This window comes from Sparus aurata, chromosome 10, assembly GCF_900880675.1.
Source record: "Sparus aurata chromosome 10, fSpaAur1.1, whole genome shotgun sequence".
NCBI classification, from domain to species: Eukaryota; Metazoa; Chordata; class Actinopteri; order Spariformes; family Sparidae; genus Sparus; species Sparus aurata.
This window is the reverse complement of record NC_044196.1, coordinates 6,163,565-6,187,729: the sequence shown is the minus strand read 5'-3', so window position 1 is coordinate 6,187,729 and position 24,165 is coordinate 6,163,565. Positions and strand designations below refer to the sequence as shown.

The 24,165-nt window shown below is 44.3% G+C and overlaps 1 protein-coding gene across 1 annotated transcript in view; it reads right to left on the bottom strand.

Moving 5' to 3' along the window:
• LOC115589790 (butyrophilin subfamily 3 member A2-like) overlaps positions 1-14,091 on the bottom strand; it is a 58,566-nt gene extending 44,475 nt beyond the window's left edge. Inside the window, exons 1-4 of the mRNA XM_030430946.1 lie at positions 13,773-14,091; positions 9,930-10,029; positions 9,497-9,838; positions 8,918-9,196 (exon numbers count right to left, since the gene is read on the bottom strand). Of these exons, the coding sequence (XP_030286806.1) occupies positions 8,918-9,196; positions 9,497-9,838; positions 9,930-10,020 (712 nt within the window). The 5' untranslated portion in view covers positions 10,021-10,029; positions 13,773-14,091. The remainder of the gene's footprint in view (positions 1-8,917; positions 9,197-9,496; positions 9,839-9,929; positions 10,030-13,772) is intronic.
• Between the last annotated feature and the right edge of the window lie 10,074 nt (positions 14,092-24,165).

Here is a 24,165-nt window from a genome sequence, read left to right as displayed (position 1 = left end):
TTGCCCCCTGTTTCTCCTCCTGACTTCTCTTCTCTTCTCGTCTCTTCTCTTCACTTCTTTACTTTTTATTCTTATTTTTATTTTTAAAGTAATCTTTACTTTTATTTTTGCAACAAGCTCTAAGAAAGCAAATTGAATAACGACTTTAAGTGCTTTACTTTTATTCAAGTTTTAATAGAACAAATTCTTTTCTTTTTGATTTTTGATTTGATTTTAATAAAACGTTAGAGTATCACCGCCTGATCCAGAAGAAGTTGAATTAGTGAAAGGATCAGAACTTGAGAACCACCTTTAAACATCAAGAAAAAGTCTTTTTCAAGACTGTGATCATCTGATGAAGTGCAAGGAGTCTTCAACAAAAGAGACTTTGTGTGTTCCCAGCAGAGATCAACTCTGCCCCCAGCGCTCCCAAGTCGGGAAACCCGCTGGGCCTTCGGACCAAGAGTCCCTCAACAGAGTACCAGCCTTCCCTCTGGCTACTGGACCGATGCGCTGTGCCGTGGTCCAACCCAGAACTCTCAAAGAGACCAAGCTTCAGTGCCTCCTGACGCCCAGACAAAACAGGCTGAACGTCTTCATGCAGCTGGATCCACACACGTGAGAATGAGTGGTGTCTAAAGTTCTGACTTCTGTCTCAGGTTCTGACTTCTGTCTAAAGTTCTGACTTCTATCTTATGAATTTAAGAAAATTGTGATTAAGGTCTTGTTAGTATCAAAAAATTACTCCCGTAATATTTAATATATAAAAACCTGAACCTTTAACTTTACCATCTGCCGACGGTCACGTAACTTTATTACTTTGCTTATTACAGTCTTTACCTTTTCTGTTATCTGTTGTTCATCCAAAATTGTCAGTTAATTTATGTTACCCCGAATTATTTAGTCAATAAACATATATAATCATTTGTTTTTGTCTGGAACTTAATTTTAATGTGGAGAATCGATGAATACGTGCAAAGAATTCACTGCTTCAGAATATTGAGATTGAATAAATTGATTTGAAATTGATACTCTAGCTGTCCAAGTCAAACCTGTACAATTAGATGTTTGGAATAGTTCCCTCCAGCCTATTTCAGTAAATCAAATAACGGAGGTGGTGCCCCTTCTACGAGTGTAAAATTAATCACCAGTGATTAATGCCCTTGATTATCAAGCAGTGATAGTCCCCTACATTTATATCCATGGTGCCATCCACGTGAGGCCTGCATAAGTGCTCTACCTATCCTACACCACCTACAATGCTGTACTGAGTTCTCTCCCCAGACAGTTGAACAGCCATTCACACCTGGGCTCACCTAGAACTACAAACCCACATGAAGACAAAGTTGGGTCAAAAACCCACAAGTGGCCCTAACAACTCTGAAAGTCAGAGCTCACATGTTTCCTCAGTAGTGAACACAGTGTGTTTGTGTGTGTGTGTGTAAGTGATGGGGTCAGTTTTACATGTTGTGTTACTTTGTTTGTTTTGATTGTGATTTGTTATGTCGCATGTTGTGTTTTGTGTTTTTACAGTTTTTTGATTTGCATGTAGTTCTTTTTACAAACTGACCCTGAACTATGCACGGACTCGCCCAGCAGACTAATCAATGTAACCAGCCACAGGTGGTGGCCAGTGCAGGTGTGACTCTTTTTTTCATTTCAGAGTGGCGGTGAAGCAGGGGGATAGAGGGAATAGAGACAGAGAACGCTAGAGAGTGAGGACACCAACGTCAGGTCGGTGGGAGCAGGGAACGCTGAACGCAAGAGGCTGCAGGCCTCATCCACCACTGAAGTTTGGGCCTGCCACTTCGGCTTCTGGGAGCGGAGGATCCAGAGACACCAAATCCTTGGGAGAGACCTGGGCTGGGTTTATCTTTTAATTGTTTTATTATAATAAATCATGTGTACATTGTCTGTAGGACTCGTGTTTTTTTAACTCGACTCACCCTGATTTTTAACTAAGAACCTGTGTTTGGTTTTTTTAGAGTCCTAGCCTCACAAACCTAAGTGGCGTTGTCAGCTTCTTAACTAAACATCTTTTTAATCAATTCTAACTATTTTACACTCCTATTAACCCCCCGCTACACACGTACATTTCTCTTGAGCTGGCTGATTTCTTCATTCGCTCTCCTCAGCTGATCTTCTGACTCCAACAGTTTTTCATTGGTCCCGTCGGCTGCTTTTCTGCTGTTCTCCAGCTGACAGAGAGACAGACAGACAGACATTTCACATAATATTCTGGTAAAATAACTTGTGACTTAAAAACAAACCTAAATTAAAAAAGGTAAGCAAATGAACCTGGGTCTGTAGCTTTTTCACTTCTTCTTCAGTTTCCTTTCTTTTCTTCTCCTCCTCCTTGAACTTGTTCTCCCACTGGAGGGAAACAGAGATCAGATTTAGTTTTATTCAGTACTCAGGATGTAAACTGAGCTCTGATTGGCTGAAGGTTTATTATCTGTTAATAATGTGTCATATATGTGCTTGTGTTTGCTTTGAGCACATTCATACTGTAAATATATCATGTGAATACAAGCTGTAACAATCAGAGCTGTTCTTAACTGATGGATTTAAAGTGTGAGCAACAAATGAATGTCATATAAAGACGATACACAAAGATTGATGAGGGAGGAAACATGAAGCTCAGTGATTCTGATCACCTGATCATTCAGCTCTGTCAGACACAAAGTGTAAACTCTACAGGAGGACTACAGGAGCACTTTTCACTACAGGAAACAGCTTTAACATGTTCATGCTGCTTCTTCATTCTCATCACAACTATATCAGAAGTTTAAAGTCGTTATTCAATTAAATGAGCTAAAATAAAATAAAGTCATAAATATGAGATTTTAGACAAAAAACAGTGAAATGGTGGAAAATCTTCAGTTGAAACAAAAATCATCATCAATAAGAGACAAACCTCTGTTATCTTGTCCTGCAGCTTCTGTCGCTCTTCCTCACTCCTCTTCTTCTCCTCTGTGAGCTCGTTGACTTCAGCTTTCAGACCATCAACCTGAGAGTAGAGAGAAGATCCAGACAGAAGACGAGAGAGCGTCTCTCTTATTAAAGGATGTCAGTCAGAATCAACAATAAGACAGGCCAGGACGCTCATTTGACTTCAAGTAGAACAGAGAGGTGAAATAGTGATGGTGATGAAAAGCAGCAGCAGTTTGTAGATGAATCACAGTCTCAGTTGTGTGTGATTAAAGTGATCAGTGATCAGCAGAACATGTTCCAGTTGTTAGTGTGCAGCAGATCATCTCCTGAGGGAAATATCTGTCTCTGTGTTCACCAGTTAGTCTCTAACTGTGTCTGTCTGCTGTTTGCTGCTGAGCAGGTGGTGAACAGTGGCTCTTTATGCATTCTGCTCTGAAACTGCTGAAAACTACATCTGATATTGTTGTATTGTTGATAATATTGTGGTGTTGGTGTAAAGTAACTTGTGATTGTAAAGATGTAATGTATGGTCATGGATCAGTAGTGAGAATGTGTGGATCAACACAGGAGGAGCAGCTCCTCAGGTCCAGACTCTGCTGTCCACTTCATCTGAAGGAGAACAATCCTTCCTCTGAGGACAACAATGTCAACATGTTGTCCACAGAAGACAGACGCTTTGAAAGAGGAGGGAAACAATCCATCTGTGTCCAACTGGAACATGTCTTTAATCAGAGGAGGTGGCCTCAGACATTACTGATCACCCACCTACAATGCTGTACTGAGTTCTCTCCCCACACAGTTGAACAGCCATTCACACCTGGGCTCACCTAGAACTACAAACCCACATGAAGACCAAGGCCCCGTTCACACCGCAAGTCTTAATGCTCAATTCAGATTTTTTGCTCAGATCCGGTTTTTTGTTTGGCTGTTCACATTACCTTTTAAAATGTGGCCTATATCAGATTCCAGTGTGAACTGTTTGCGGTTTCGAACTGACACGCATGCGCAAAAGAGCAATAACAATGACATCAGATGCAGCATGCTGTTGCACTAAAGTTGGTGAGGTTATGGAGGAAGCAAGCATTTTTGTATTTATTTCAAAATGTTTGTGTAATGGCAGCCATAACATTAATGAGCAGGTGCTGAGGAGGAGAAGAATGAAGAGAAAGAGAGCAAAATTGGCTATTTTGGCCTTTTGCTGGGTATGGCTGCAAATTCACTACAGAAGTCTGTGTGGATGCGGAGACGAAGCCAGGAGTGGTGGGAATGTGATGTGAAAATCTTCACAGAGATGCTGTTTTTTGAACATTTTCGGGTGTCGAGGGCAACTTTTGATTATCTCTGTCAGTGCCTCTCCTCAAGACTCCTACGGCAGGACACTCAGTTTAGGCAACCCATCTCCGTGCGGAAACATGTAGGAGTTGGGCTGTATTGGCTGGCAATGGGGATCAGTTACCACACAATGGGTAACCTGTTAAATTTTACTGTCTGTACTCGCTGGCGCATAATTGTGACAAATGTCGATGTAGATTGACGTAAAAATCGCATCAAATCCGCCTTGGTTGTTCACACTGCGGCCGCATTGAAAACAATCAGACCTGGGTCTGATTCAGGACCACATACTGAAGTGGTCTAAGTCTGATTTGAAAAAATCAGATATGGGCAAGATTTGAGTGTTCACACTACTTCTGAAGAAGTTTGACCTGGTCACTTGACCCCCGAAAAAAATCAGATTTGGGCCACTTTTGCCTGCAGTCTGAACAGGGTCCAAGTTGGGTCAAAAACCCACAAGTGGCCCTAACAACTCTGAAAGTCAGAGCTCACATGTTTCCTCAGTAGTGAACACAGTGTGTTTGTGTGTGTGTGTGTAAGTGATGGGGTCAGTTTTACATGTTGTGTTACTTTGTTTGTTTTGATTGTGATTTGTTATGTCGCATGTTGTGTTTTGTGTTTTTACAGTTTTTTGATTTGCATGTAGTTCTTTTTACAAACTGACCCTGAACTATGCACGGACTCGCCCAGCAGACTAATCAATGTAACCAGCCACAGGTGGTGGCCAGTGCAGGTGTGACTCTTTTTTTCATTTCAGAGTGGCGGTGAAGCAGGGGGATAGAGGGAATAGAGACAGAGAACGCTAGAGAGTGAGGACACCAACGTCAGGTCGGTGGGAGCAGGGAACGCTGAACGCAAGAGGCTGCAGGCCTCATCCACCACTGAAGTTTGGGCCTGCCACTTCGGCTTCTGGGAGCGGAGGATCCAGAGACACCAAATCCTTGGGAGAGACCTGGGCTGGGTTTATCTTTTAATTGTTTTATTATGATAAATCATGTGTACATTGTCTGTAGGACTCGTGTTTTTTTAACTCGACTCACCCTGATTTTTAACTAAGAACCTGTGTTTGTTTTTCTTAGAGTCCTAGCCTCACAAACCTAAGTGGCGTTGTCAGCTTCTTAACTAAACATTTTTTTAATCATTTTTACCTATTTTACATTCTTATTAACCACCCGCGTCACACGTACATTTCTCTTGAGCTGGCTGGTTTCTTCATTCACTCTCCTCAGCTGATCATCTGACTCCAACAGTTTTTCATTGGTCCCGTCGGCTGCTTTTCTGCTGTTCTCCAGCTGACAGAGAGACAGACAGACAGACAGACGGACAGACAGAAATTTCACATAATATTCTGGTCTTGATGTAAAATAACTTCTGACTTAAAAACACACCTAAATTAAAAAAAAAAAAAGGTAAAGAAATGAACCTCAGTCTGTAGCTTCTTCACTTCTTTCCCTCTTTTCTTCTCCTCCTCCTTGAACTTTTTCTCCCACTGGAGGGAAACAGAGATCAGATTTAGTTTTATTCAGTACTCAGGATGTAAACTGAGCTCTGATTGGCTGAAGGTTTATTATCTGTTAATAATGTGTCATATATGTGCTTGTGTTTGCTTTGAGCACATTCATACTGTAAATATATCATGTGAATACAAGCTGTAACAATCAGAGCTGTTCTTAACTGAAATATCTGTCTCTGTGTTCACCAGTTAGTCTCTAACTGTGTCTGTCTGCTGTTTGCTGCTGAGCAGGTGGTGAACAGTGGCTCTTTATACATTCTGCTCTGAAACTGATGAAAACTACATCTGATATTGTTGTATTGTTGATAATATTGTGGTGTTGGTGTAAAGTAACTTGTGATTGTAAAGATGTAATGTATGGTCATGGATCAGTAGTGAGAATGTGTGGATCAACACAGGAGGAGCAGCTCCTCAGGTCCAGACTCTGCTGTCCACTTCATCTGAAGGAGAACAATCCTTCCTCTGAGGACAACAATGTCAACATGTTGTCCACAGAAGACAGACGCTTTGAAAGAGGAGGGAAACAATCCATCTGTGTCCAACTGGAGCCACCAGTGATAATGTGTAACTATATGTTAATGTGCACACAATGAATTACACCTTCAATCCTCCTCAAGAGTAAAACAAACAAACATAAAAAAGTAAAATAAAACTATTTTCTTTCTTTAGTTTGGTCCTGATCTTAAACATTCTGGTTTTGGACTTCACTCCTGCTTTGGACACGACCTGATTTATCTGCACTCCTGTTGTGATATTTGTCTTTTCACTTTTTATTATAAACTGAACAAATATTAAAGCTGTGAGACATTTCAGAAGTGAGGACTTGATATTCATTATATTTTTTACACAATCAGTCCAATGTAAAGCTCTGATTAATTCTGCAAAAAAATAAAATATCTCTATTGTAGTTTTCCGTGGTACATTCATAGTGATTAAATTAAAGTGATTAACCTGGTCAGTCTTCTCCTGCAGCTCCTGGTTCTTCCTCTGAACTTCTTCCTCTCTCCTCTGCTTCTCCTCCTGGAGCTGAGTGAAGACACAGTGTTTCATTAAGACAACAAGGAAACACAACAACAGTGACAGACAGGGGCGGTTCTGGAGGGGGGCAACAGGGGCCAGTGCCCCCGTAACTCTGAGTCTGGACCCCCCTGTGGCCCCCCTGACAGGGAGTCTGCATCAATAATACAATGACAGATTTCTTGCAATGATTTTGTTCTGAAGGGAAAGGCAGAAATAAAGTGTCTCAGCAGTTTACTACACAATCAAAATTGCTGAAATTGTAAACACTGCTATGTCTGAATGAGGGATTTATCCTTTTTTCTGGGTTGTCTGTGCCCCCTAACAAAAAAGCCGGCCCCAACCTGGCCCCCCTATTAAAACTGGTCTAGAACCACCACTGGTGACAGACGGACAGCTTTGTACAGTTACACACTGGTGTTCATCAGAACCAGCAGATAGAAACACTCAGTGATGAAAACCATCATGGTCTCATTTTGACAGATCTGAAGGAGGATTAAAATAAATCAGGTAGGAGGGTGAAAATAAAAGTTCTGTGAAGAATATAAATCCAAACCTCCCTCATCTTCTTCTGCAGCTCCCCCTTGAACCTCTTCTTGGTAACAAGCGGCCACTTGGGTTGAAAGAGAAGAACAGATAAAAATTAATGACAGAGTAGAGATGTTCTTTGTTTTCTTAAAAATGGCTTTTTATGTATACTATCACACAAGCAATATCTGTTTTTTATGAATCTATTTTTCTTCAGTATTATTTTAATCATCTGATTTTATTTGGTTTGACCAGTAAAACAGCCAGTGAACCAGCTCCATGAAGCTTTTTACTCTCTGCTCTTTGTGTGACCAAGAATCTTTGAACTGAACTGAACAAAATGATTCAGGTGAACTGTGATTTTCTCTCTACAGCAGTCCAGCACACTCAAAACTGGACTTTCACATATTGACTGTGAATCCTCTTTACTGGACCAAAACCATCAGAGACACAGCAACTCACTTCACTCTGTTCTTTCAGCTATGAATATAACACAGGTAGAGATATTTGGAAGTTGAATGTTGTGTTATAGTTTGAGAGAGTCTGCAGTGATTCATACTGGTGACAGGAAACACATTTTTTCATTTCAGGTCTTATTTTTGTCTTCAGCCATTTCAAGACCCCTGACACCAAAAGATGTACAAGAGAATAAGAAATTCAAATTCTCCAGGGGACAATTTCTTAAATTTTTTCCCCTGGATTTTCTGTCTTATCTCTTTATTTTTATTTTTTAAATTTCTATTCTCCACTGGTTAACTTTCATCCTAATCCCTCTGTCTGCCTGAAGTGTGGCTTCTTAAACAGGGAAACGAGGCTCTGTATTAAAATATGACCAAATATACTGAATGTCTGATTGTCCCACCATCAATTAAAGCTGTCATAGTTGCTGCAGATCCTGTTTCTGGATGTAAATATATTGTATCCCCCTTACTTATAACTGTGTTTTTCCGCCTATTGCTTTTTATTTTTGCTTGCCTTTTCCCTTGTACAACACCTCCATTGGCTTCCTTACCTTTGTCATGAGCACCTCACCATCTTGGTTCATCTCTCCTATATCAGTTTCATCCCTGTGGCTCCTCTTGGTTTCTGAGTACAAATAAAGTCAGTAAGATTAAAACATAAAAGACATTTACTTGACTTGGGAATGTTTCACAGCAAAAGAGGCTGTCAGTCTAAAATCATGTTATAAAGAAAAGACTTGTGGCAATTTGACTGATTGAATTGAATAAAGACAAACTACCATTTATCAGCACTGTAACCAGTGGAATATGAATATGTTGTTCAAAATAAAGATAATAACAAGACAATAACACAAATCACATTCACTTTCCCACATAAAACTTGTGGAGCTTGACATTGACAAATAAATATAGTCAACTTGTGACTTACTGGTTTTCTTTTGTCTCCACACATAAAAGCCAAGAATCAGAATAACCAGGATGCAAACAGCCAAACTAACAGACAAACCAGCTGTGGTAGAAGAAGAACTGGACTGAACCGCAAAGAAATCATCTGAAATGATAAAACACAGAATAACATGACAGTTTAAGAAAATGGGACTTCAGATATTTGAAACTAAAAGAGTGATCACATCATGAAAGTAATAACGTGTACCTGGAACATGTATGAGTGTCTCTCTGATCTGGTTGGTGCTGTTCTGTTGGACTCTACAGGTGAAGCTGTTGCTGTGTCTCTTCTCCACAGTCACTCTGCTGCTGACAGTATAGAGGTCATCAGGACCTCTGACTGTCTCTGTAGGTCCAGCAGAGAGGAGGTTTCCCTCACCGTCCAGCCAGAACACCTCAGGTTCTGGATACCAGCCTGAAGACTTACACTGTAGAACCACTCTGCTGCTGTTTTTGGTTTTCTGGACAACAGGTGAGGAGGCAGCACCTGAAGACCAGACAAGAACAACCTACAGTCACATTTATGTCCTCGTGTTCATAGTTACAATGATGGCAGCAACAGAGGAAGTCAGGTGACGTGACAGAGACACATTTAAACCAAGTCTGAAGCTTCCATTAGTTTCTCAAAAGATGCTGATTGGTTCATCTGCTGTGTGTTTGGCCACCAGCACACAGCTTGAAGCCAGGTGATCTCCGAAACACATCAGCCGCTCAGGGTAGCCACCATCAACCATCTGTAGTAGTTTTTATATTGAAAATTCAGCAAGAGCAAGACATCTCCTCTCACCTACAACGAGCTGAACAACATGGTCTTTGTCCAGAGCTGGAATGAAACATCTGTATCGTCCCTCGTCAGATATTCTCACTCTGGGGAGTTTCAGTGAAATGTTTCCGCGCTTCAGTTCCTCAGTGAACACTGATGTTCTTCCCTCGTACAGTGGATGTTTTTTACTCTCTAGTTCCACTCCATCACGCCACACATAGACAAAACTGGGCTCCAGGTCGGGTCTCGTCCACTCCACTGTCATACCAAAAGCATCCATGACAGGGTCCAGGAAGCTCTGCAGAACGACGTCCTTACCGACTGTTGCCACGATTGGCCGAGTCGGACCGATGACATGAGTCTGACCTGGAAAGAAAACAGGCTTTTTATTTTAATTTCTGCAGCAAATGCAGATTACACTTGTTTAAGGGGGCAACATCAGAAATGTTTAATTCACCTCTACATGAGTGTATCAGGACGAGGAGCACCAGGACAGTGAAGGCACCAAACTGAAAGTTCAGGGCCGGACTGAGTCTCACATGAATCATCCTGGCGTTCTGAAAATAGAAATAAAACAAAAGGAAATGTTTATCAGAATGACGACACAGAAACAGTTTTAATTCACATGAATGATCCGGCTTTTCAACAGCTAAAACAAATTCATCGAACACCTGTTTTGTCAGGTTGATACTAACTTTCCTACTTTAATAAGTTTTACTTATTCATATGTTGCTTGTGCTTTTAACTTTGTGCTGTCATATATTGTTGTATTGTTGTTTTGCGACAAATCAGACTTAATCATCATCGGCCCCAAATCCCTCATCAAACACACACAAACAACTACTGCCTCACCACAGACACCACCACCCTCTCCACCTCCCCACACAGTCGCAACCTCGGAGTCATTTTTGACAACAATCTCTCTTTTCAACAACACATAAATCAAATCACCAAAACTGCTTCCACCTCAAAAACACAGCCCGTCTCCGTCCATCACTCTCCTTCTCTGCTACAGAAACCCTGATCCACACCTTCATCACTTCCAGAATTGACTACTGCAACAGCATCCTCTTTGGCACACCATCCAAACTCCTCAATAAACTTCAATACGTCCAGAACTCTGCTGCCCGCCTGCTCACCCACACCCACACCCGTGACCACATCACCCCTGTCCTCCAGAAGCTCCACTGGCTCCCCATCCCTCAGTGGATTCAATTCAAAATACTCCTCCTCACTCACAAAGCCCTCCACAACCAAGCACCCCCCTACCTTACCAATCTGCTCCACCGCCATAACCCGTCCCGCACCCTCCGTTCCTCCGATGCAAATTTCCTCACTCCACCTCACAGAACTAAGCACTGAACCCGGGGTGACAGAGCCTTCTCAGTTGCTGCCCCCTCCCTCTGGAAGTCCCTCCTCAAACACATCAGAGACTGTACAGAACTCAATACTTTCAAAACACTCACCAAAACTCACCGCTTTAATGTATAACCTGTTTCTTTACTTTCTATTTTACATGTGTTGTTTTTATACTTCTGTTTTAACCTGTAAAGTTTCTTTGAGTACCTGAAAAGCGTTATATAAAATAAATGTATTATTATTGTTGTTTACTGTCAACTGTGTTATTAGTGTTTTGTTGTGTTGTTTCTTATCTGTTGTCATCTTTATGTTCCTATTCTGTTTATTTGTTCTGCGTTGTGTTCGTTTCTTTGTTTGTTGTCACATTTTTGCACCTCATCTGTTGAAGTTGTGCTCTCGACATCACTGAGAAGGAGGCTCAATGATTTTACGAGATTTAGATAAAGGTTGGGTGAATGAATGACATTTGCTTTTAGATATCACTATTATGGTTCTAATTGTCCTTTATTGCTTTTATTCTTTTATTGATTCCTATTATTCATTTATTTATTTGTTCCCTCTTTTCCTTTTTTTCTCTGATCATTCCTGTTGTGTCACTGTTATTCCTGTCCCTTGTAGTTAATCATATTGAGTTTTTGTGTTTATACATTTTCTGTTCTGCCTTCTTGTTTTAACTTCACCTCAGACGACTCTTCCTTGTGTTAGTCTTGTCTTGACTACTGTTTATTCTGTAATATTGTCTTCCTTCCTCTGTTCCAAAAAATATAGAAATAAAGTTTATTATTCAAAGTAAACAACAGAGGGGTTTAATAACGTTTTCATTGTTCTTCTAATAACATTTAAAACCCTCAGCTTCGGGTTTCACATCACAATCATCAGCTGTCTGATATTAATATCCATAACCCTCCTCAGTGTGTAACAGCTGACCTGCAGCGCCCTCTGCTGGTCGTTCACTCACACGTCACCTTCATGTCAGCAGGTGAATTCAACTGGAACGAGGCTGGTGTGTGAATCCAAACACACTGAGTAATTTGATGCCCTAGGCAGATCTTAGCCAGCGCCCTCCTGCATCGCAGTCAGTTTCACAATCAATTTTCATACCCTCACAGAAACTGCATGTATGTATTCAAGATTTTATTTCTTTTAAAAATATCACACCAAATAAAAACTGAGGAAAGAAACAAGTGATGAAAATACAATATAAATAAGACATTGTGCAAACATATTATCTCTCAGCCTCAGAGTGTCGTCTCTCACTTATCTATTGTCAGCCGCTTTGCAAAACAACCTCCAACTCCTTCCATGTTGCCATGTGGGTATTGTGCTCCTGACTATCTTCATGAACCTTCAGCTAGTGACTTGCATTGTTCCAGTCCTTTAGTCCTTCATTATTAAGTCTGTATTCTTTTGGAGAAAACATTTGGCAGCAGAAGCAGTGCAAGCTGTCATTTCTGTTTGAATACATCAGCCAGCTTCTTTTGATTTGTTCAGCATTGACTGAGACTCTGTTACAAAAGTCATGTTGACACTCTCCCATCTTTGTTTTTGGGAAATGTGTAACTGCTTTTTTATTTGAACTGGTCCTCTGTGAACTAACTCTCATCTCAGGTCTGTTGGTGCCTTTAGTCCTGATGCTGTGTCACTGGGCTGCTGCTGGTGAAATATGTTAAAGTGCATCTGAAGAGAGAATAGAAGTATATGTGACCACTGCATGTTATATATTAATTCATTTAAAAAACTAAAAAACCCGAAAAACAGACGCTTGGAGTGTGCTATACATAGACTAATATGAATGATATGGGAAAGCTAAGGTGTGGAATATTAACAGTAATAGACTTTAACTGCATTTTAACACAGATGTAAACTTTAACAAACAAACAACACAATAAACCAAAGGTTTAGAACTAAGTTACCCTATTACAGAGGGGAAAAAACTAATGGAAAACTAATAGCATTTAACTGACTTACAAGCAGGAAAGACACCTGTAATAACACCTGAACAGGTCTAATGTTAACTTTCCAAAAGTCCCTGATGAATTGAAGGTGGACTAACATTAACACATTGACTCAGCTATGTATTGATTATTAAACGATGCTGCTATCGTCCGAAGTAAGCTAGCAAGCTAACACTCTGCTCCCACAACGATGTAGTTAACCTTTAAACTATTCATTTCCTTACGCTTCATCACATTGACGTGACTGTACCTGTATCTTCTTCACGTCTTCCTCTTCTTTCCTTTTTTTCCTTCACTGGGTGGCAGATGCTTTCAGTCTTTTGGACCTTGTGGTTTGGACCTACAGTATCATTAATCTCTCTGGGTCTTGGGGTCTCTGTCCGGTCAGATTCAGGCAGCTCGCCTCTCGACCCGCCCCCCTCACAGAGGACAGGTACAGACCCCGCCCCCCTCACAGAGGACAGGTACAGACCCCGCCCCCCTCACAGACGACAGGTACAGTGCACTGAGCCAGGAACCAGAAAAAAGGCTTCTGCGTAATTTAATAGTCTTTGCTATGACGTTATGTTGTGTGCTTATACAAAATAACAGTACTATTGGCACTGGTAATTATTATTTTTTTTTTATATATCACCTCCCCCCCCCCCCCCCCCCCCCCCCCGTTTTCGGCGCCCCCCTTGGATGACGGCGCCCGCATTTGCATATCGCCTATGCGCAGGACCGGCTCTGAATCCAAACGTGACTTTGACTTTACTGTCCAACACTTGTACAGTTAGATAAAAAAACAAAAAAAAAAAACAGAATCACTCAGAGTCCTTCACTGCGTCTTTTCACTCAGTCTCACTTCACTTTCACTTTCACTTTCGATCGTGACACATCACATCATCACAGCATCACTGGCACAATATCACAATATCGCATGAACAGATGTGATACCACATCACATTCATCATGTGAGTAAAAGGTGAAGATGAAAGTGATCTTACCTGCAGCCTCTGAACACATACAGTACTCAGTGTGTAACCATGAAAACGTGTCCACACCTGTTTGTCCCCTGCAGGACTCACTGCACTGTGTGAACGGAGGGGAGGTGGGGAGGGGCTCTGATCTGTGGTCAGCTGATAGAAACGAGTCAGTGTTGCTTTAAGAACACATGATCAGGATGTTCACTGTGTTCATGTGATTAATGTGAGGAAACAAGAGCAGCTTCAACACAGCAGATCACAGAGAGAGAGACTTCTGATATCACACTGTAATGTCGTCAGTGATGATTTATGAAACATCTGAGAGATTCTTCTTCTTCTTCTTCTTTTTCTTCTTCTTTCTTCCTCTACAAACAGCGCCGTCGCTCCCACCACGTGCAACTGATGGGGCACTGAAAACATCATTATGAAAAATCCTCATAGTCATAATAATTTTAATGCCGATATTATTTCACTATATATTACGCACATTTTAGGCATGTATATCACAAAACAGGCAGAACAGCAGATATATATAATTAATAAAAAAGTAAAGATGGTGCCCCCCCAATAAAAAAAACCACACACACTCATGTTCCCAGCTCCCTGTGGGTGCCCCTCCTCTATCTCAGGGGTCTGTTGGATTGCACCTGACTAAGTTTGACAGCAGCTTCTTTGGAAATGGCCCCGAAAACACAGCAGGAGCAGAGACAAGAAAGAAGAAGCTGTGAGATGATGTCCGCGCATCACTTGCTGGTAAGTCCATGTTTAATCATTCATGTGCTGCTAATGTGATGGTTTTCCCAGCATACACCTCAAACTGGCTGACGTTATTGTGACGTTAGCAAACTCAAATATATTAGAACTTATGGTCAGGCTAAATTGAGATTTTACTGTTAAACATTAACTATGCATTTTACAAGTGACTGACGCCAGCCAGCTGTTACTTTACTTTAGATATTGAGCAGTACTTTATGGTTTATTTTGACGTGACAGTGGTCAATACTTTCCCAGTAACAGTTAGCAGTCAGTGCACAAGGTAGGCTAAGAATTCCTCTCGCTTCAGATCATTTGTTACTGTGTAGCACACGGGTGCAGATCCTGGGGGGAACACGTCAATTTCTGAGAAACATGAAGTGTCCCTGTGAGGGACCAGCGCGGTCTCCCCACGAAAAGGGGATCAGGGCAAGCCAGACTCAGATGGTGGAAGTGGAAAACAGAGCCAGCAAGCGTCAAGTGCCAAAAAAAACCAGGCTTTTTATTTTACCCAAAAATAACCCAGTAAACAAACATACATACATACATACTTTGAGGACAACGTCAGGCAAACCAAAAATGGCCGGAACATAGCCTCACACCAGGCTACTTCCACTCAGAGCCCCAGAGAGCTGAATGAAGCTCCTTTAAATATGGCAGCCTGCTAAGCCCAATTGGGGCAAACCATCAATGAGGGGGAACACCAAAACCATAGTGGTCCACCCCTGACCTTATATACATAAATATATCCCACAACAATCAATACCAAATCCCCTTGTGACACAGACAATATTTCACCTGACAAACAACAATCTCTGCATAATGATCACACAAGCCAATATACAATAACAAAACAAACACCCCTGAGCGACATGGGCTATGCCCCCCTTGCCCCTCGCTCGATAAAGACCGCCCCTGCAGCGGCGCGCGCTTCCGCCGAGGAGCAGTGGATCCAGACCGGGAGTGGAGGTGAATATGCTGAGTGTATGTGAATGGATGCAGGACCAGAGTTTTTACCAGTGAACAGATGAAGTGCGGGACGAGTAGTGGGTACCTCACTACACGGCAGGATGATAGAGAAGAGTGAAAAACTGTCACAGGTGAGTTGTAGGTGTGATGAATGCGAGCCGCAGCGCACTGCGTTCCCGACGCCGGTCCTGACTCACGCCACATACGATAACCCCACGCGGCCCAATACACACATATCATTACCGTACACATCAACATAACATTCTCAAAGAGCCCTTCGCATCATATGCGGGAGTGTGTGCGGGTGTAGGAGTGTGCGTGTATGTGTGTACAAAGGTCCGAGAAAAGTCTCTCTTCGCTCCCTCGTGGGCCACGCCACACATCGGCGTTTCCCCCGAGGAGACCGTGAGAAGGGGGGGGGGGGGGTGCTCACCTTCTCACAGTCCCCCCCCAATAGAAATACCATAAAGTATTCAAAATTGAACAAATGTATTTTTAGACTTCACCTTCCTCACATTTTAGATTCACTTCAAAGAAGAAATGATTGAAATGGTCAAACAAATAATGCTTGACAGATATATTTCTGACTATCTCTGCTCTCCTCCACTACAATGCAAATGAATGGGTAGTTTCTTACATTATCTTATATGTTACATATTGTGCTCTTAGAACTGTTTTTTTTTTATAACTGTTTACCAGCATAACTGGCATTGTAAAAACAATGAGGACTTACTTATGAACGAAATTACTTAAATCATTACACACTGTCCCTTTAAAATTATGATTTACTAATATAACAGTTAACCTCTCCGCACCCACCCGCCCGCCGACGGGCGATTTCAGATAAATGACTGTATGTCTACACTGCGCAGTGACGTATCCCGCTTCAACTTTCATCAATATGGACATACTATACGTCGTTAGAAAGGGGAGAATCTCCGCAATTCATTCATCCAGTTGATTTTGCAGAAATCATGAGCACCAAACCATAAATCATTGATATTCACCAGCATGGTAAACGTGAGACACAAGAAACACACGGCGACTCCCTACCTTTGAAGCGGCCGTAAAGCCATAATATGTGTCCATTCCTCAATTATCTATATTCCAGTTGTCCGTAAGAATCCACTGATCAAAAGCATAAAAATGGTTTTTCATAAAATTATTCCAGCTTGTGAATATCGTCCTGTAAAGTCCATTTGTTTACCGTCTGCCAACTATGTCCGGCAAATAAAGTTCATACTTTACCGGCCGCACCGAAATGTTTTCTAGTTCCTGTATGGTGATGTTGGGTATGCTTGTTTTCATCACTTTGCTGGCTACAAAATAAAAGTGTCCCCATCTTTTTCTGTTCAGTTTTCACCCCAGCAGAGCCCCTGAAGTAGATTGAGCGCTGCCTGTTTGAAGGACCAATAGACTTTGTTTACTGTTTTTCGCTGCCTTAGTATAGGAATAGCGTATTGGCTATCGACATGTCAATCACTCAGGCTTCTAGCCAATTATTTTACCTTTCTAATGAGGGCAGGCGTGCCCAGGTCAGGTATTTATGAGCCGAGGGGTTTCCGTGCGTCTGGCGACTTGTGGGCGGATTTTACGCAGCAGACGCATGGTGAAGAGACGCAGCAGACGCATGGTGAAGAGACGCAGCAAACATTTACATTTCTTCGTCGGCATTTTCATAGTTTACAATGGCGAAAGCCAGGAAGAAATCCAAATATATCCGAGAAGATGACCAGGAATGGACTATAGCATCATCTGATGAGAGTCAAGACAGTGAGTATGACTCTGAGAGAGAGGAGATGTTCGCTCAGGGACTTGACGACATCTTAGATCGGTGAGTAACGTTATCTTTGATCATGTTTTATTTATTTATTTAGCCATGAGTGAAATTTGAATGAAAGTTAGTGGGTGGGGTTTTTTTTATGATTACAGTGAACAGTACAGTATACATTAGCATGTCACAAATGATGCTAAATGGTTAGCGCCCCAGGGCCTAATTAGCCTTGCTAAGCCTAGCAAACTAGCTAGCTACTCAACTACTCAACTAAAGTTATGTAATCCTTGTAATCCTATTCTATAATGTCAGGGTTTTCCCTGCCATTATACGGCTTAGGCACCGTCCCCAGACGGTGGAACAGCGGCGCTATACCGCTAGGTCAGCGGCGCTATACTCCGCGCGTGACGGTGACGAGCGTCCGTCCGTCCCCCGGCTGACGGCGATGAGCGTCCGTCCGTCCCCCGGCTGACGGAGTTGGTGACCGTCTGTCCGTGTCTCTTCCCCCCCCCCCCCGGACAGACGTCGACGAGCGTTCGCGAGCGCACCCCCCCCCCCCCACGGACAGACGGTGCGCTGGGGTTTCTGGGGAGAACCCTGAATGTAATTCATTTTGGCCCTCTAATTCCCTTTTATTTAGATGTTTTTTTTATCAAGCTTGTAAACAAATTGAACTAGATCTTTTTCACTGACCAGACACTGGGAATATTCCCCCAATTCAATTATTCTGTTTATGTACAGTTATTTCCCTGAAGTTTCTGTGTAATATTTATAATATCATATCCGTGTTTATTTGTTTCCTATGTAAATAACACCCCATTGAAATGCATTTATATATTCTGTCATTATATTTGGTAACATTTGTGCATTGCATTGTGTTTTGTAGGTCACAGTCTGACAGTGACGTGGATTGGGAGCCTCAAAGTAGGACACTCAGAAGCCAAACCCCATCTCCTGCTGAGGGTGGTCGGCAGAAGCGGCAACGATCCTCCTCTGCATCCACCAGTGCTACCTCCCCCGCTGCATCTTTCACTGCCCCCTCTGGCTCAGGGGACGCTGCAGCTTCTACACCAACTGCTGGACGTTCCCGTGCTGCCAGACGTGCCCGGGGGAGGGGCAGAAGAGGAGGATCCTCCAGAGCACCTAGCTCCCACACGGAGGAACAACAGTGGCATGATGTGGGGGATGACGACGTTGAGCCTGCTCAAGTTGCCTTCATGCCGGTGAGACAGCCCGGACCACAGCAGGAGACCAGAGTGGCAACCAGTCCACTGCAGTTTTTCAGACTGTTTTTCACCGACGCAGTGCTTGGGACTTTGATGGCAAACACTAATGCCTATGGAGCAAAGAGGCATGAAGGGAAAAAAGAGGTCTGGCATAACATTGGCGTAGATGACATTTTTTCTTACCTTGCCATGGTAATATACATGGGGATGGTCAAGTGCCCTACGCTGGTGGATTACTGGAAAGGGTCCCGCCTCTATAGCCTTCCATTCCCCCCCTCTGTGATGTCCCGAAATAAATTTCTCAGGATTTCTCGTGCTCTCCACATGAGTGACATCACAGCAGATGAGGAGAATACAGCTAAGAGGGGGACACAAGCTTATGACCGCCTGGGCAAGATCAAGCCCCTTTACAGCCAAATTGTCAAAGCCTGCAAAGCCCACTTCCAGCCAGAGCAACACATTGCAATTGATGAAAGGATGGTTGCATCAAAGGCCAGAATCTCCATAAAGCAGTACATCAGGAACAAGCCCACTAAGTGGGGATACAAACTGTTTGTTTTGGCAGATTCTGGGACTGGCTACACGTGGAATTTTTTTGTTTATGAGGGGAAGTCACCTAGCGCTGGAAAGGGACTGAGCTATGACTCTGTCATGTACCTCATGGACTTTGATTCCCTTGGTACAGGTTATCAGCTTTATGTTGATAACTTTTACACAAGCTCCCAACTTTTTCTGGACCTGCTAAAGAAGAAGACAGGGGCTTGTGGTACCATCCGCACAAACCGGGTTGGTTTCCCCAAGACCACCATCAATGACTTCACCAGGGGCACTCCTCGGGGGACAATCAAGTGGATCAGGGACAGCGAACTCCTTTTTGTGAAATGGATGGACACTAGAGAGGTTGTCATGTGTTCCACCATTCACAAGGCATTCACTGGTGATACAACCCGAAGGAGAGTGAAGACAGCTGGACAGTGGGCGGCGATCGATGTCCCCATTCCAGCACCGGTCAAGGACTATAACCAGCACATGGGGGGGGTTGACCTGTCGGATGCACTCATTGGGTACTACAGTGCCACACACAAGACAATGAAATGGTACAAGACATTGTTCTATCACTTTTTGGACATTGCGGTTGTGAACGCTCACATCCTGTACCAGCAGTGTCAGAGGGGGCAGTCCATGACGCAGAAGGAGTTCCGCCAGGCCCTTATTGAGGAGCTTGCAGACCAAGGACCTGCGTCAACGTCCCAGCCATCCACCTCAAGTTGCACTGCACCCCCAAACCCAGCAGCATCCCACAAGCCGCATTATTTCAAAGAGGGGCATAATGTGGCTAAGCGGGATGCAGGCAGTGTCGGCAGACGCCTTTGCACGCTCTGCCACAAAAAAACACCCGTTGGCTGTTCTACATGTGGTGTTCCCTTGTGTTTTGTTGCCACAAGGGACTGTTACAATGAGTGGCACACAAAACATGGGTTGTAGAATGGCCCACAATGTCCACTTACGTCAGTTATGCCCATGTACAGTTGTATATACTTCATTTTTGTAGATTATTTTGTTTTTTATACATTTCCCTCTACTTTTGCAGGGTTCTCCCCAGACGGTGGAACAGCGGCGCTGCGCCGCTATACTCCGCGCGACGGTGACGAGCGTCCGTCTGTCCCCCGGTTGACGGCTAGGAGCTCCCGGCTGACGGCGATGAGCGTCCATCCGTCCCCCAGCTGACGAAGTTGATGACCGTCTGTCCGTCCGTCCGTGTCTTCCCCCCGGGACTGACGTTGACGAGCGTTCGTTATACATACAGTAATAGTGTATTGATGGATAATAAAATCCTTATTTGAAATTCAGTTCAGTATAGTCTGTCATTTTTGTATAATGGTAACTATTCTGTAGTGTCTTGTCACATGACAATATCTCAATATGGCCACCTAGAAGTGTGTGGAAACCCCTCCAACCACCCATCAAATGAATGTGTGAATAAATTATGTTTTGAATCATGGAGAAAGGTTTTATAGTCACCAAAATGCTTCAGTAATGTTTCCAGTGTCACAGAAGTGAGTAACAGCATTTGGCACAATTTGGCCATTTGGAGACGTTTTGGAGAGGTTCGTGGACGCCAGTGACACCACAAACTAAAACCTCCATAACTCCCATAAGGGTAGGTCTAGCAGTCTAAAATTTCACCCAGGTGTAGTTGACAAGATGAGGAAGGTATGTGCTATATTGCCATATGCCTTACATAAAGCACATCCTAGTTATTGTTATTCAAATATGACCTATTATTTTCGAAGACAAAAAAAATGTTTTAGAGCCATGTTTGAACTGATGTCATTTTGGTTGTGTGTATGGTACATGCTAAATAAACATATTCACAGAAACTAGAGGTTGTCAGCTTTCAAATGGCGTATCATACATCCATCTCGGACTTGTAGTTCTTGTGTTATCAGCTTTTCCATTTGGGTATGCTAAATAGGTGAAGTTACTGAAAATAGGTGGGTGCGAACAGGTTAAGTAGGCAGTGACATGCGCTGTTTGCTGTTTAGGACAAATAAACAAGAAAGTTAAGTACAATAAATGATTCCCTGTGCAGTACTTTTTGAATGATATGGCGAGCCTCTATGAAGTTGTGATTTATGGTGGCATGATATGAGTTGCATGCGGGCAAATTGTGTCTCCCCCAATCCTGACATCGGATCTGCACCCCTGGTGTAGCGTGTGATTTATAGTCTTTAGCCAGACATTCAGCAAAGTTTACCTAGCATAGTGTCATTTGAGAACGCATATTTTCACCTTTGCAATGCATAACAAACCCACCACCATCTTTAGGATTGTCATTCAGTAGGATTCAGCAGAATGTAGGCTACAGTCTCTCACACACATCAGGTGAGGTGTCAGATGTGCAGTGGGACAGAAAATGTCTCTTGATGATGTGAAGTCTGAAGAAGTCAGACTTTTAGTGTTACTGCTACAGCTAGCTTAGCTACAGCTGAATTGACAGAAGCTACATGACAAAATGAACTGGTGTTTCAACTGCATTTATGTCAGGATGCAACAGCATGGACGACATCTGACGGTGAAATAGAAACATGTTTTGTAGTAGACAAAATGCTCTCATAACCATATTTAAGTTGTATTCAGATAAATGGTCAAATAATCTTTAAGATAGTCTTGTGTAAGGTGTATCATTTTGCTGTTATTCCTGCAGGTAAGATATGAATATAAACATTCATTATGAATGATATAAAGCAAACATCCATCCATCCATCCATTTTCATCCGCTTATCCGGGGCCGGGTCGCGGGGGCAGCTGCCTGAGCAGGGACACCCAGACTTCCCTCTCCCCGGATACTGCCTCCAGCTCTTCCGGGAGGACCCCAAGGCGTTCCCAGGCCAGCTGGGCGACATAGTCACACCAGCGTGTCCTGGGTCTTCCTCGGGGTCTCCTCCCGGAGGGACATGCCAGGAACACCTCCCGAGGGAGGCGTCCCGGGGGCATCCGAAACAGATGCCCGAGCCACCTCAGCTGGCTCCTCTCGATGTGGAGGAGCAGCGGCTCTACTCTGAGCTCCTCCCGGGTGACAGAGCTCTTCACCCTATCTCTAAGGGAGCGCCCTGCCACCCTGCGGAGGAAACTCATTTCGGCCGCTTGTATCCGGGATCTTATTCTTTCGGTCATGACCCAAAGTTCATGGCCATAGGTGAGGGTCGGAACGTAGATTGACTGGTAAATCGAGAGCTTCGCCTTTCGGCTCAGCTCTCTCTTCACCACGACGGACCGATACAAAGACCGCATTACTGCGGCCGCTGCACCGATCCGTCTGTCAATCTCACGCTCCATCCTTCCCTCACTCGTGAACAAGACCCCAAGATACTTAAACTCCTCCACTTGAGGCAGGAACTCTCCTCCCACCTGGAGGGAGCAGGCCACCTTTTTCCGGTCGAGAACCATGGCCTCGGATTTGGAGGTGCTGATTCTCATCCCAGCCGCTTCGCACTCGGCTGCAAACCGCCCCAGGACATGCTGGAGGTCCCGGCTCGAAGGAGCCAACAAGACCACATCATCCGCGAAAAGCAGAGATGAGATCCATTGGCTCCCGAACCAGATCCCCTCCGGCCCGTGGCTGCGCCTAGAAATTCTGTCCATAAAAGTAATGAACAGAACCGGTGACAAAGGGCAGCCCTGCCGGAGTCCAACATGTACTGGGAACAGGTCTGACTTACTGCCGGCAATGCGAACCAAGCTCCTGCTCCGGCAGTACAGGGACCGTACGGCCCTTAACAGAGGGCCCCCGACCCCGTACTCCCGGAGCACCCCCCACAGTATGCCACGAGGGACACGGTCGAATGCCTTCTCCAAGTCCACAAAACACATGTGGACTGGTTGGGCAAACTCCCATGAACCCTCGAGCACCCTGCGGAGGGTATAGAGCTGGTCCAGTGTTCCACGGCCAGGACGAAAACCGCATTGTTCCTCCTGGATCCGAGGTTCGACTATCGGCCGAATTCTCCTCTCCAGTACCCTGGAATAGACTTTCCCGGGGAGGCTGAGGAGTGTGATCCCCCGATAGTTGGAACACACCCTCCGGTCCCCCTTTTTAAATAGGGGGACCACCACCCCGGTCTGCCAGTCAAGAGGCACTGTCCCCGACTGCCACGCGATGCTGCAGAGACGTGTCAGCCAAGACAGCCCCACAACATCCAGAGACTTGAGGTACTCAGGGCGGATCTCATCCACCCCCGGTGCTTTGCCACTGAGGAGCTTACGGACTACCTCAGTGACTTCGGCTTGGGTGATGGATGGGTCAACCTCTGAGTCCCCAGCCTCTGCTTCCTCTATGGAAGGCGTGTCAGCGGGATTGAGGAGATCCTCGAAGTATTCCTTCCACCGCCCGACGATGTCCCCAGTTGAGGTCAACAGCTCCCCACCTCCACTGTAAACAGTGTTGGTGGAGGACTGCTTCCCCCTCCTGAGGCGCCGGATGGTTTGCCAGAATTTCTTCGAGGCCGACCGGTAGTCCTCCTCCATGGCCTCCCCGAACTCTTCCCAGACCCGAGTTTTTGCTTCCGAGACTGCCCGTGCTGCCGCACGCTTGGCCTGCCGGTACCCGTCAGCTGCCTCAGGAGTCCCCCGGGCCAGCCAGGCCCGGTAGGACTCCTTCTTCAGCTTGACAGCAACCCTTACTTCCGGGGTCCACCACCGGGTTCGGGGATTGCCGCCGCGACAGGCACCGGAGACCTTACGGCCACAGCTCCGGACAGCCGCGTCAACAATGGAGGTGGAGAACATGGTCCATTCGGACTCAATGTCCCCAGCCTCCCTCGGGATCTGGTCAAAGCTCTCCCGGAGGTGGGAGTTAAAGATCTCCCTGGCAGAGGGTTCTGCCAGACGTTCCCAGCAGACCCTCACGATACGTTTGGGTCTGCCAGGTCTGTCCAGCTTCCTCCCCCGCCAGCGGATCCAACTCACCACCAGGTGGTGATCAGTTGACAGCTCAGCCCCTCTCTTCACCCGAGTGTCCAAGACATACGGCCGGAGGTCAGATGACACGACCACAAAGTCGATCATTGATCTCCGGCCTAGGGTGTCCTGGTGCCACGTGCACATATGGACACCCTTATGCTTGAACATGGTGTTTGTTATGGACAAACTGTGACTAGCACAGAAGTCCAGTAACAAAACACCACTCGGG